This window comes from Accipiter gentilis, chromosome 22 (genome assembly GCF_929443795.1).
Source record: "Accipiter gentilis chromosome 22, bAccGen1.1, whole genome shotgun sequence".
Lineage (NCBI taxonomy): Eukaryota > Metazoa > Chordata > Aves > Accipitriformes > Accipitridae > Astur > Astur gentilis.
The window spans coordinates 2,849,621-2,864,022 of record NC_064901.1 but is presented as its reverse complement, the minus strand read 5'-3'; the positions used below and the strand labels follow the sequence as shown (position 1 = coordinate 2,864,022).

General features: G+C 47.2%; 1 protein-coding gene across 4 annotated transcripts in view; it reads left to right on the top strand.

The window, feature by feature from the left end:
- The window catches only part of ESRRB (estrogen related receptor beta), a 132,501-nt gene extending 118,312 nt beyond the window's left edge, over positions 1-14,189 (top strand). For all 4 annotated transcript variants that reach the window (XM_049825141.1, XM_049825142.1, XM_049825140.1 and 1 more), the window contains 2 exons: positions 4,862-5,131; positions 11,590-14,189. In XM_049825141.1, coding sequence (XP_049681098.1) covers positions 4,862-5,131; positions 11,590-11,834 — 515 coding nt within the window. In that variant the 3' untranslated portion in view covers positions 11,835-14,189. The remainder of the gene's footprint in view (positions 1-4,861; positions 5,132-11,589) is intronic.
- The last annotated feature ends 213 nt before the right edge of the window (positions 14,190-14,402 follow it).

Sequence of the window (14,402 nt, the reverse complement as noted above, 5' to 3'; positions counted from 1 at the left end):
CGATGTACTTTGTTTCTCTTTGTAGCTCCTCTTTTGGCTTTTTGGTGGCTGCTTCACTTTTTTCAGAGGGAGTATTTCCCCTGTGACTCAAGGGTTAGTGGTTTTCTTGGCTATATGGTATATGAACTGTTACATGGTGGGACTACGAAGTCTGGAGAAACTTTTTCAGGACAGTGTTTCTGAGTAGAGGTTAATCTCAGTGGTGCCCTTCTTACACAAGAACTGCAGTATCTGCAGGGATTAGACCCGTCACTAGTGCTGGAAGCCATCTGGGGCTGATTCATCACAAGTGGGGTTACAGTGGCGATTAGGGAACTCAGCCTGGATTGCTCTACTAACCCAGTACTTGGAGTGTTAACAGGAATGGTTTTAATGCAATACAATTAGCTGCTACGGCTGTCCAGTAAGGTGCCATTGTATGCTCCTCTAACCTTGGCTATTTCTGTTTGCACAGGGTGCCCTGCTGTATTTTCCTAGCTTGCAGCTGTGGGATGAGCGTGGAATGCTCAGCTCTGAGTTCCTACAGAGTTTTTCAGTCTGCCATGGTGATATTATCCCAGAACAGGAGTATAGTAGAAACTACTCCTGCAATGTGAAAGGGGTTCTTTCTCTCCTTTCTGAAAGGCAGGACATACCTGCCATCATCTCAATTTTCTCTGTGTATTTTCCTTTCCTATCAAAGGCCCTGCAACACGATAACAGCCATCAGCCTGGCTCAGTTCAGACCAGCAGCAGTATTATAACAGGACTGTGTGCACAGGAGAGAGCTCAGGGGTTGTTACACAAGGGAGCAGTACCAAGTAACAGACATAATAAAAGACAGTTCATAAAAATAGAACAAAATACCCCACAGTTCTGAAACAAGTATGAAACATACTGAGTTAGGCAGCAAGGGGGCAGAGCAGGGCAGGGCCAGGAGGCTGCCAGGTGTCTACATTATGCATGCCCAGTATTTCTGACTTCCAAGGATTTTGAGCAAAACAGGACATTGCTTCCTGTGTGCATGAATTCTTGGACAGAGAGGGATGGAGAAAGGAACAAAAGTCACATATTCCTGCCTTGTGTTTGCACTGGAATTAGTAAAGAACAGTGTGACGTTGAAGTCGTACCAACCCTTCAGCATCCCAGGTGTCAGAAAAAACTTCTGCCCCACAGTGTTAGCAAATAAAACCAGTTAAGCTTAAAGACACTCTCCTATGATAACAAGAAAGCATGATTTAATGGTGTTTAGCAAATGTTATTAGCTCAATAGCCTTATTAGCCACTAGCTCAAAAGCCAGGCTTAGCCAATGTGGAATTGTCCCCTTTTGTATGGGGCCCCCTCCCCGCCACTCACCCTCCCCCCTGTGCTAATTGTCTTTGAACATCTACCTTTTCTGCATGCCTTGATGCAGGGAGACAAGACTTCTCTCGAGGGGTGACGATGAAGGCTCTCCCAGGGTAGCTGTTGTGCTGTTCTCACTAGGAAGACGATAGTACTAGCACAGAATGAAATATGGCAAGTGGAGTGACAGCAGCTGTGTCTGGAGTGGCCTCAGATCCTATAATTACATCTCCCTTTATTACCTCTGCTAATGGCCCTCCAGGATGACAGAAATGATAATAAATTAACAGATTATGAACTCCACTTGCCACAAATTATGTGACTTTTTTTTTTTTTTTAATTCTGGGAGCTCCCACTGCCAAACCACTGAAATAAAAAAAAAAAAAAAATCACAAAAAATAAAAAACCTGAATGTCACATCAGCTGTTGCAAATAAAGCAGCTTTTCTCAACCTGCACCTGGGAATGAGGGAAACATGCATGGAGCTCTGTGCTAGAGACAGAGGCCCCTCTTTGGGGAGCCTAGGGATGGCAGTGGAGCGTTCAGCACTTTTCAGGATCAGACCTGAGAAAAGCAGCAAGAAACAGATCACTAAGGGCACTTTCAGGATGCTGTGCCATCAGACAGCTCAGGAATGCAAAAGGGCTGGATTCTAGCAATTCCTGGGAGCTGTAAGATGGCAAGGCAGTTGAATTTCACAACTAGAGGTTCTCCTATAAAAGCAAGCCTGTGATTTTGGCCAGGTGAAATTAGCATTTACCATTGCTGATCTCAAGTTTTATAGCATGGGAGACCCCAGGTTATATGATCTTCCCTAGTCTGTGCAGACTGCAACGATACAGGCACAGTCCTCTAGCCCTTGCATTCTACATGTGCAAACACTGGAGAAAAAGGGTCCTGATTCTGTCAGACATTTCAAATCCAGGCTTGGCATTGCAGTGCTCCCTCCCTCACACTCGCCTGTCAGAGCTGGAGTTGTTGGCTACCTGGGAGTGCTTCTGGCAAGGGGCTTTCCTAGGTGGGTAAGGCAATTGCAGCTGGATCTTCTGTTCTCCTTGGCACAGGGTAAAGCATGGTCTCTGCTGTGCAGTTCCCACCTGGCATGACTGCCTCTGGGAAAGAGTGATTAACAGAGATGCTGGATGTACAGTCTACTGCTAGGGTTAAGTCAATTTTTCTATTTTATTCTCTAGCAGAAAAGTGTGAGCCCTGTCTGTCCTGGATCCTCTTGCTCTACTCTATGACTGTTTCTCAATCTTTAACAAATTTCATTGGCAGACTGCAGTGAGGTGATGGCATAACCCCTTTTGTAATACAGATGGGGAATGAAGATGCAGAAAGGCCATGTGACTGACCCAGAAACTGGACTTAAGGCAGCAGCCTTAATGCAGGGCTGTTCTTCATGGTCAGAGCTAGGAGAAGGATGACCAAAGGAGAGATTCTGGGTGCTAGAGACCATGACAGTAGCTGTGAACATCACCGTTATCCCTGTCTCAGGGCTAATCTCATCAGTTCCCTGTGCAGCAAACAGACCTGGGGAGACAGGATCCCAAGCCTTTGAGCTGCATCAGCCTGCACTTGGACTCAGTCAGGAGGGCTGCATTCAGGAGCAGCACAGTACTGACTGCGGGAGGTAAGGGGCAGAAGGGTGAGGCAAAAGATGGGTCACCCCTGAAGTAGTCACAGCCTGAGCAAGGGGTGGGATTCACCAGGTGCAGAGCTACGTGGAGCACAGGCTATGCTGTACGGGAATCAGTCTCACAGTCAGAGAGCTAGATTTGCAGCTCTTCTCTCCAGTAGCCTGGACTCCTCTTTAGCTGTTCCCTCTGGCACTCCTCCCCAATGGTTTATTGATTCTTCCCTCCCACCCACTGCTCCCCTCAGACCTTGCACACACAACACGTGACAGCTGATTGGTATCTGTTAATTAATGTGGCCTGGGGCCTCTTTTCTATTCAGTGGCCTGATAAGGGAAATTGGATGTCCAAGGGCTGCCAGGCCATTATCACCCTTTGCTTCCCCTGGCAACACAAACACAAAACATGGCGTAGTGATAAATAAATACCACTAACCCACCCTTCTGCCTTCCCTTCCCCAGCTGAGATAGCGCAGATAGAAAAAGAGAACCCACAGTCAGTCAATATAGCAATCATCAGCTCTTTTGTTAATTGCCAACTTGATAACAAGAGAAATCAAATGATCATCATGGTGGCTGGCTACCTAGGTCCTGATGCAGGGCCAAGAACTGTGAGCAGGGAGGGCTGTGGGATAAAGGAGTCCCGCTGAGCCTAGCACACAGCCAGCAGGGCTGGGAGGCTTCTGCACAGAGGCTAATGAGCTCACAGGCCTCTTGGTGAGCCCTGAGGCTTAATAAGTATCTGGGGAGAAAACTGCCGGGGAGGCTGGTGGAGCATTGTTCCCCCAGCTGAGGGGTGCCTGGGTGTCCCATTCTCTCACAGCCCTGGGACCCTTTAGGTGCAAGGAGCTACCAAAAAGAAGAGTCCCTGCCTGTCAGTGCTGGGCAGGAGCTGCCTATGTGGGACCAACAAACTGTGTGTGGCATCCCTGTCTGTAATGGCTGTTGCACAGTGCCCATCTCCCAGGATCTTTCATGGGCTGGCCTTCAAGGATACCTGGTACAGAGGACGTAACAGACACAGCTTTCCTTCCCATGCACTTTATTTTTTTCCCCTCAAGACAGACAGTCCCTCTGTGTTTTGGCCTATCCACTTTCTCAAGTGGATTCTGGGGCTGTCAGGGTCTATCTCCAGATGATGATTGCTCTTTCTGTATTTGAGGAGAATGATTTGGTTCACTGCTGGGTGCTGGTTCCATTGCTACCGGGTTTGGCTGTGATTTAGGTACTTGTATGGCACCATAAAGGTATTTTTGACACTGGGTAGGTTTATTGGCTGTGAGGTGCAGAAAGCTGATGGTGTGGAGCTCAGAGAGTGAAGAGGAATAGAAGAGGATTCTGTTCACAAACGTATTCAGCTTTTAAATACATTTTGGTGCTCTGTTGTAGCAGGACCTTTTCTCATATTGGCCAAAATGAGAGACTGTGGTATGCTTGTAATTCAGGCCTGTGTCATTCCTTCCTACCCCATCAGAAGCCCTCTTTTCTGCCATCTGGAGCTCTTCTCTGCTTTTTGGTCAGCTGGGGCAGACTAAGTAGGCCGCAGTACAAAGCTACAGAGCAACACAGAGCAGGACAATGTGGTACAAAACAGTTGTTGCTATAGAAGAAGCAGAGATCATTGAAAAGAGGTTATCATCACCTTGGGTTGCCCTAAATGCAGTCAGAGCTCCTGTTTGAGGCTGTGGGTGGGCATGGGAGCAAAGACAAGGGTAAGGTCCATGTGTGCTGATTACCACAGAGACAGGGTCACTTCAGTAGGCTTTTTTTTTTTTTTTTTTGAAAGCAGCAGGCCAATGGGGGAGAGTGCTTGGCATGAATCCCAGGGAAACTAAGGACCCCAGGCTCCTAGAGGCTTTGCTGCACACCCATTTGACCCTGCTTGTCTTTTGCCTTGTCAGGGTTCTCCAACCTCTCTCTTGGGGACCAGATGAGCCTCTTGCAGAGCGCCTGGATGGAAATCCTCATCCTGGGCATTGTGTACCGCTCCCTGCCGTATGAGGACAAGCTTGTCTATGCTGAGGACTACATCATGGATGAAGAGCACTCTCGTCTGACAGGGCTGCTGGAGCTCTACCTGGCCATCCTACAACTGGTGCGCCGCTACAAGAAACTCAAGGTGGAAAAGGAGGAGTTTGTCACACTCAAAGCTCTGGCCCTTGCCAACTCAGGTACAGCCCTGGCCCAGCCAGCCTCACAATCCGGGAGTCAAGGCCCATGCTGTTATCTGGTACGGGAGGAAACCAGAGCCTATTGCCCAAGACTGTGCTGTGCCTGTGTCATGCAACATCCTCAAAGCTCTCCTCTGTCCACAGAGCAGGACCTAAGCTGGAGAGCAGGGAGAAATGAGGCTTGCTGCTGCTAGAGCCCCAGCTGTGCTCTGGCCCTGTATTAGGGAGTGGAACCAGGCAGGGATGGGCTGGCTGCTGGTTTCTGGCAGTAAAAGAAAGCCTGTGGAGCCCTTCTCCACTAACAAGCCGACTCCAGTGCCGTGAGTTCAGAAAAGGGGAGGTGCACCATGCCTGCATCCACCTCAGTAGTGTTGGTCATTTACAGCAAACAGGGAAACCCAGGTCCCAATTTCAAATCCCACAAAAAGCTGTGGGGTTGGGGCTGCCTGGTCCCACCCTGGAGATGTTCAGTGATCACAGACACGGAATACCCCTTTAAATGGGAAACAGTGTGGATCTGGGTGGTAAAGGGTAAGACATGCTGGCAGAGGCCTGATGTTGCATGTTCTGTTTCTTCTTTTGAAGAGGATGAGAAAGGCCAGGGCCCTCGGCCCAGTGCCTTCCATCTCAGTCTGTGGAGCAGGCTGTGGGAGACACAAGAGGTGCTGTGTGTTGCCCTGATGTTGCACAAAAGCCAGGCACATATTTGCTCAGGAGTCCCTTTCGAAAGGGAAACTGCTAAAGCTACTGTGTGACGAGGGCTCCCTCTACATCCCTTGAGTCTCATTGTCTCACATCAGATCTTGCTGAGCTGCTTCATGCAGGTCACAGAATTCACCCTTGCAGCCTAGCAATAAGTCCAGTATCTGTGTTTGGCTAAAGCCACCTTCCAGAAAGACACCTCATGTGAAGCTGAAGGGATTAAAAGAGGGGGAATCTACATCTTTTGTGGTAGCCGACTCTAATAATTAATCATTCTCTCAGTTTAAAAAAAAAAAAAAGGCACCAAAAAGGCACCATATCTTTAACGTCAGTTTGCCTGAGTTCAGCCTCCAGATACCAGTCTTTGTTGAGCTGTGTCCTATGACGCCAGGTCTTTTTACACCTGACACCTTGACATGATAAAGTTCCTGTTCCATAGTTGCATTCCTTGGCTATAGATATATTACTTCAAGTATAACCAAGTGGTCCAGAATGCTGTGAGACTGCCCTATCCTCACCATTTTACACCATTCTGTTCCTCATTGCCATCCATACTTCTTAGCAACAGCAATTTAAAAGAAAAAAAGAAAGAAATTACTTACAGCTCATTGATAAAAATGTTGAGTAGTGTCTGGTTTTTTACCGATCCCTGTGGATTTCCACAAGAAAACTCCTTCAGGGATGATTCACCACTGCTAGCTACTTTGAGATCTGTCATCTAGCCAGTTACTAATCAATTGAAAGTGTGCTTTATTGATATTGCGTAGTGCTAATTTTTTAATGAGAATGTCCTGTGGTGCTAAACCAAGTGCCTTATAAAAGCCTAAGTCTATTATATCTATGCAGTTAACTTTATCAACCAAACTTGTAATCTCATCAGAGAATGAAATGAGGTTTGTTTGACAAGACCTCTATTCCAAAGTATTGTGTTGACTGGCAATAGAATCATAGAATCATTTAGGTTGCAAAAGACCTTCAAGATCATCAAGTCCAACCATTAACCTAACAATGCCAAGTCCACCACTAAACCATGTCCCTAAGTACCACATCTACACGTCTTTTAAATACCATCTTATAAGTCTTAATTGAACATCACAGGGTTTTTTCCTTTATTTTGCCCTGGTTCACATCAGGCTAGCATGGAAATTATCAGATAAGACCTAGGAATATATATGCATCATTAGAACTTTTCCAGTCATCTTGAATTTCTCAAAAATACCAAGACTTGTTGATCATTAATCTGCCCTAGATGTGCCTCAGCCAGCAATTTTAACTCTTAAAGAAAAGTTATCTAGCTCTGCTGATTTCTGTGAAGTTTGTCCCTAACAGATGTCTAACATCTTCTTGCATAAACAACAGACTAAGAAGTCTTCATCATCTTCATATAACACAGGTACCTAATGCTGCTTTTTTCTAAACAGGACAGAAATACTCACTGAGGATTTCTGTCTCCTCTGCACTGCTATTAATAATTTAATAATCTCCAGGTGAAAAGAGCCCACTACAAATGGTCATTTTTCTTCTATTTCTTAAATATTTGTAAAACTTCTTTATTGTCCTTAGCCCTTCCAGCCATGGATTTTCCTCCGATGTCCTTCACTTCCCTTATCGATTTTCTACACTTCATAACTCCTGATTCATATAAATTGCTATCTAGTTCCCTTTTCCAATTTCTCATATATTGCTTTTTTAGCTCTAATTGCTGTCTTTACTTTGCCACTGAACCAGGATGGGCAGATGGCCAAGACTGGCCTCTCTAGATTGTGGGACAGTGGTTTTTGGTGATGTAATCAACTCTTGTTAAAGAACCTGCCTCCTGTCTACCAGGAAGGTCACAGGATTAATCAGGGAGAAGGGCTCCTCAGAGAGGCTGAAGTGCTAAGGTAGTGGTTGTGACAGGGTGAGTGCCACACCAGGACGTTCATCTGGCCCATGCTATGAGCAGAGACACTGCAGGACTTGAGTCTTGGTGCTGTCAAGTTCTTCACGTGCAACAGAAGCACTTTCTGCTGATGTTGCTCACTATGCTTTCAGGACTAAGCCCAGGGTAAGCCTTATGGGACAGTCTCTATCAGGAGTGGAGGAACACTGAGCAAAGACAGAGCAGAACAACCAACACTCATCAGCTGCTTTGCGGTTCTGTTTCCAGCACTGTGGAGTAAAGAAACCAAGGTAAGGGTCAGGAGGCACAGGCCAAAGCATGTTCTCAGCTGGATGGGAAAAGCCATTCTGACTGCACTGGTTTCTCCTAATGCAGCTATGTAAGAGCATAATCCACAAAAATCCTGTTTTGTTATTCATATTGAAACACGTGAAAGTAAAGCACGGATCTCGTTTTTCACGTAACTAAAGCCTCTCACAATACACACAGAAGAAAGCTAGAATAGGACAAGTGTATTTTTCTACTGTAACTTTCACATTCAACCTTCACATTCTTTTAATAAAAGTTATTTTTCTTAGTGTATTTGTGACATGGAGTAAACGTGCAGAGCCTGCATGTATGTGCTTGCATGCAAACAGCTGATTCCTAAAATGGTAGGAATGCAGACTACCTTTGGGCCAGGCCTTAGCTCCCATGGGTCAGAGACAGGGTTTAAAGCTAAGCACTTAGATTAGCACCTGTGCTGCCTAGGCCTGCTTTCTGCCTTGCCTCCCATATAGATAAGTTCCTGAATTTGCTTTATCCCTGCTGGGTGTAATTGCTCATACAACCCAGCTCCTAGGGACTTTCCTGTCTTCTATGCAGCCCTGTGTATATTGACCCTTTGTTTCTAGGAATTAAAACAAATGAAAACAGAAGTGGGAGCTCACTCACTCTTTACTAGAGGAGAAGCTAACAATAGGCTGACCTTGCCAGAGCTGTGGCTGATCTCTGAGTCCTCGGTGTAACACACCAAGGACACACCTGCTGGGACTGGCAAAGATAATTCAAGTGAATGCTGTCTTTAGTAAGTGCATTTTAGAGAGCTGAGAAATTAATTCTTAATGCCCAGAGCAGCAGGCAAGTCCCAACAATATGATCACCCATTTTTTGACAGAGTAGGGGTGCTGTATACTTAATTTGCCACCCTTCAGAACCTGCAGTCCCTTCTTAGGCATTCCTAGGTCCTCTTTCCTCAGGAATACAAATTGATCAACCTGTATATTGAAGAGCCCTCCAGGTTAGCATACAGCACATGTTCATTTAAGGACATCCCAGACTGACCAAATCTTATTTCCTCTTTTTTCCCCCAATGCATTTTAGTGCTGAGATGGAGTGAACAAGGTCTAGATGTAGCAAGGGGATGTGTAGCAAATTCTGTACTAATGGGTCCTGTGAGGTGCCGGCTCTTCCTGCTCCTGCCAGAAGCTGCAAAAAAAGAGTTAGGTGAGGAGACAGTGAGCCTTGTCCATTCTCACACCTGCCCTGTACCCCATGCCAGCAGTGCTGGAGAAGGGCTCCTGACATGAAGCCTGACTTCTAGGCCAGCTGACCCTCAGGGACATGGTCAGGCAGCCTCCCTCCACCTCAGTGCTCTGACAGCTGTAAAAATTCATAGCTATTGATTTCGTAATTAACAGTTTATCAATGCCATCAACACCAGCTCACTGATGGATTGCAAGGAAATTAATCCTGCAATGTTATTTTATTTTTTTTGCAGTCAGCTGCCAATTTTGAGCTTCTTTCAGCAAAGAAGGGGGGGGGGGGCAGGCTTTGATCTAGTTATTTAGTGCTGTTAAGTCTCATCACCTTACAGAAGTCAGGTGGCAGAAGGGCACAGTTTTGGGATTCTGTCCACTGTACAGCAGCATCAGTACCCAAAACAAGACCACCCACTTTGGCCTGAAGCATGGCTTGTTGCCTACTGCTTCTAGCACCTGCTGGGATCTGCAGACTCTGATGGGCTGTGATTACTTCTCCCCCTTGTGCCCCTAGCCAGAAGGACATTAAACAGAAAGACTGGAGGACATTTTTTCCAAGCTCCAGCTCTTGATACTTCCAGTATCCAAAATAACCTCTGCAACTTGGCAGGAAACAGATCCTACTCACTTCTCCTGAATGGTGCATGGAAATTTTCCAGAGGTGCTACCTGGTTGGGAGAAGTTGACAGACTGACTTGGCAACATGATTCTCCCTCCCTACTTTTCAGAATCAACCTCTGTGGCTAGCTCAGGTCATTGTGATGACCTGCCAGCCCTTCTCTGAACTTCTTTGCCTGGTCTCTTGGATACAAATAGCACATGCAGGAAGAACAATCCTTCCTCAGTAGGCTTCTTGGAAATACAACCCTTTAATATCCTCTAATTAGGGCATTCCTTCTAAAGAGCTTCTTAAACAGCTTTCTTGCTAGACATAATATTTTCCCAACTGTTGTAATACTTCATAAATCATGCATCATAAAGAGCATTTACTGTACATGTGTCTTATGAAATTCACAGTCTCTAACTTGTGTTGTGCTCTCCATAGAGATGACACATATTTCTAGAGAGACTTTGGCAATTCACCCAGCTTTCCTCCCCTTCACTGCTGTCACACTGAGGAGCCCCTGTCCTCACATTTGTGTGTATGTGTGTGGGCTGAGCCAGAGCACTGCCATACTGCAAAGCCTGGCTGCAGTGGCAGACAGTGCAACTGCATGTGTCTTGCTGTAGTGTCCCTTTGCTGCTGCTTCTGCATTCGTTGCCCTGTGGCAGGAATCTTTATCAATGGGTTCAGTATCGATTAGAAGTCTCTGAACATTCAATGAAGACAAGGCAACAGTGTCTCCAGCTCTGTGAGGATTGTAAGAAAGAAGCAAGCATCAGCAAGATGAAAGGGAGAAAAACCTTCAGTGATGCTGTGCCTCATTAGCTTCTCTAATCTAACCTCTCTGCTCTTTGGTGCTGCCCTGTCACCTTGACTCACCCACAAGTTTAGCAGCCCGTTCAACTCGGGTTCCCCAGCTCAACCCCTGACTTGGTCACTACCTTTGCCTCAGAGACACACCAAGGAGCTGTGCTAGCCTTGCAAACCCTGCCAGCCCCTCCGGTAGCTTGTAGAAATCTAACTGGCAGGCTAAGGGAACAGGCCTTGCAGGAGGTGTGGGTTTCCTTTACTGAAGCAGGAAGCTCCGGGAGCAGCTGCTGCCAGTCTCTGAAAACAGGGGCATATGCACAAAGGTGGGGCTGGCAACACCCCTGGGCACACTGGTTGTGACCTACTGGGGCTTTTGTGTCTTGCTGACACCCTGAGCAGCTGCACGGCAATTAGGCAGTTTAGACAGATGAAGCGCTATAGCAGTGTTAATTATTCTTAATGAGATTGCTCCCAAGTGGCAGCACAGCAGCTGCTGCCCCTTGCAGGGTGACTCTCCCCGTAAGGAGCATGGAGGGCAAGTCAATGTGCAAGTCACAAAGGCCCCGGCTGACCCCTGCACAGCCTTGGGGTGTCTGGCAAAACGGGCAGCACACAGGGCACAGTGTGTCACCTACACCTGGAAACCTTACTGTCCCACACTGTTAGGGCCAACTCGTTGGGCTGATGCAGAACTTCACAGCAGCAGCACCAACACCTGCTAGCAAGGGGTTTTTTGCCCTTAAGAAACAAAACAAAACAAGAACAATCACCCCAGTACCTGCCCCCCCCCCCCCCAAAAAAAAAAACCCCACACCAAAACACCAAACTCCCCAAAATCAGAAAAGAAAAGGAAAGAAAGCATCTTTAGCTTCAGGACCATAAAGGATTTCCTTCCTCATGTCTGACTTGTCTGTTTGCTGTCTTTTCTCCCTCCCTCCAGACTCCATGCACATAGAGGACATGGATGCAGTGCAGAAACTCCAGGACCTTCTCCACGAAGCCCTGCAGGACTACGAGCTGAGTCAGCGCAACGAGGAGCCCCGGCGAGCAGGCAAGCTGCTTCTGACCTTGCCCCTCCTGCGGCAGACAGCCGCCAAAGCTGTGCAGCACTTCTACAGCATCAAACTGCAAGGCAAGGTTCCCATGCATAAACTCTTCCTAGAAATGCTAGAGGCAAAGGTCTGACAGCCCCAGCGCCAGCCAACAGTGGCCGGGGAACAAACTAGAAACAAAGATGCAGACAACGGAGCAATCCAAACAGCAGCAGCAGCCACCGCCGGCTTTTATCTTCAATCATTTATTATGGAAGAATTATTTAATGTCTATCTGTCGGCGTGACTGCAGAATCTTGTGTACAGGAGGGGGGAAACTCTTTTAATCAGTCACCTGTTTCTCTTTTTTTGTTTGTTTTCTCTGTGGGAAATACCAGAATATGCTCTTGCACTTGTTGAGGCGGTCACTGGGGCTCAGCCTCTCTGAGCAGTGATGCTCTCAGCACTATCCAGGCCACCTGCTCCCCAGCTCCCTCCGCCAGTGCTGGAGGGGGAGTGGGGACAGAAGCAGGAAGAGAGGAAGAATAGCATCAATACAAACTTTATCTGCTGGTGTTGTGAGGGGTCAGATAGAAAGGGAAGCAGCCAGGGTCCTTCTTTTTGTCACCTTCCTGGCTCTAACCATAGAGCAGATGCTCCTTTGGAGAAGAGTGCTGCTGGACCTCTCCTGATGAAAACGGCTGCCTCCCAGGCTCCTCTAGCGACAGCTAACACTTGTACATACAGGCCCCACTTCTTACCGGGAAAGATGCTCCTAACTGTGTAAGATATTCTGCGACCTTGTACAGTGTGTCATTATGCCTGGCTAGTCCCTCCTATGTACAATCCCCGCAGGCCCCTGAAGAGGTAGGATGTATGTCCCTGAGAGTATGCAAGTCTCCTTTCCCAGATGGCAAGAAAAGGAGGAGAGCCTCATGTTATGCTTCAGTGCTGGGTTGACTTGATAATCTCTGCATCCTCTCCTATGTGGTGCTAACTACAATTCTTCCACACTTTTCACCCTGTAGTGTATCATCAAACCTGCCTCTTCAGCTCAGCTGAGTGCCATTCCCCACTTGTTCCTTGTGGCAGAGAACACAAGGCTTTGTCTGCATGATTACTGCCCAAGTATAAATACACCCCAAACCAGGGCTTTCCTAGACTTCGTTAAAGTGATAGCTCTTTGCCTCCACAGAGACTTAGGCTTATTGCCAAATGCTAGTTAGGAATCAAGGGCACTGCTTTTTGGAGGAGGCAGCTCTTGAGCCTGAGAGATTGCTTTTTTGTGGCAGCCTAGGGAAATAAATTAGAGGGTGACGTGAAACCCACAATATCCCAACTACTGACTTCCCCTGCCTCATCCCATTACCCTCAAAAGCAGCAAAAGAGCTAGCAGAGATTATACCTGGGGCTGGTAAGAGGTTCTTTCACTGATGGGAAAGCAAATATTTGACCTTGAGGTGGCGGGAGAAGAAGTGGGGGAATGTTTATTTACTCCTTTCCTGTAACCAGGTTCCTGCTGTCTCCAAGCCCTGGTTTAGATCTGCTGCCCTTAGCCAACTGCTGCATTCCCGGTAGCCAGAGGGGAATGTGGGTGACTGACAAAACTGGCTGTTGGCATTCTCTGAGATTTTATTTTCTAGGTCACTTAGTTTTGAGCCAGCCTGAGCTGATGAAACCTGAATGTATTGTCTGTTTTGTGGTCAGCGGCATGGCAGTAGAGGTGAGAAAAAGCCTCTGATCTACATCTGAGACACCACTAGCTGTACTGCCTCTCTTCCCCTCAAGCTTCCATCCCTTCCTGGCTAGCCCAGGAGAAAGGTGGTGTGGCAGAGGAGTAACTTTCCCCCAGGAGGAAGCCTTCCAAACCACGGTTGAGGCATGTGATCAGGGAGACACTGGGTGCTTGTTCTCCAGTGGAGCAGAATGTGTCACAGCAGAGCTGTCAGTGCTGCAGAACAACACCCAGGCTAGCTCAGAGACTGGGGGCACTAACTGATCCTGACCTCTCAGCTCTCACAGCCAGCCCGCTCCTGGTACTTGAGTTAGTTCAGTTCCATCTCCTTTGAGTTTTCTCTACACACACAGTTGTAGCTACTCTCACTCATTTTGTACTCACTTGATAAAGGAATTCAGTCTTCCTTAAGGCACATTAGTAAACCAACAGAGACCTAAGGGGCAGAAGGCATGTGGGAGCTGGGACTGCTTCTATGTTCACAGCAGTAGCAATTACACAGTGGCCTTGTGCTTTGAACAGATTCTCATGCTTCTCTCTGCAGCTCCCTCCCAGAGGCAGCTGGGGAGAAAATGAGAGGCTTTTGGTTGCGCTCATGATCCCTGTACCCATCTGTGACTTGGAGGGACCAAAGTGAAATGCACACCACCACTACAGAGCCAGCTTGCCATGTGCTGCACTCTGCTGTGTAAAGGTAGCTGTCCCAAAATGGGCTGAAAAGATCCTAAGAAGCAATTCTTATTCTGTTGGGCCCTGGCTGGAAACGTCACTTACCAAAAAAAAAAAAAAAAAAAAAAAAGCTCTTCCAGCTTTGTTGTATTTGGATTTGGGCCTGCTTTCCAGAACAGGGAGGGAGAACTATCTACAAAACATGATTATGGAGAGATGCCGAGTTAGCTTGTAGCCCACAGAGACTGCTGGCTATTTAGAGTAGGGCTGTGGTACAGAGGCAAATCCTGCCTTGGCAGAACAATATAAAGATACCAA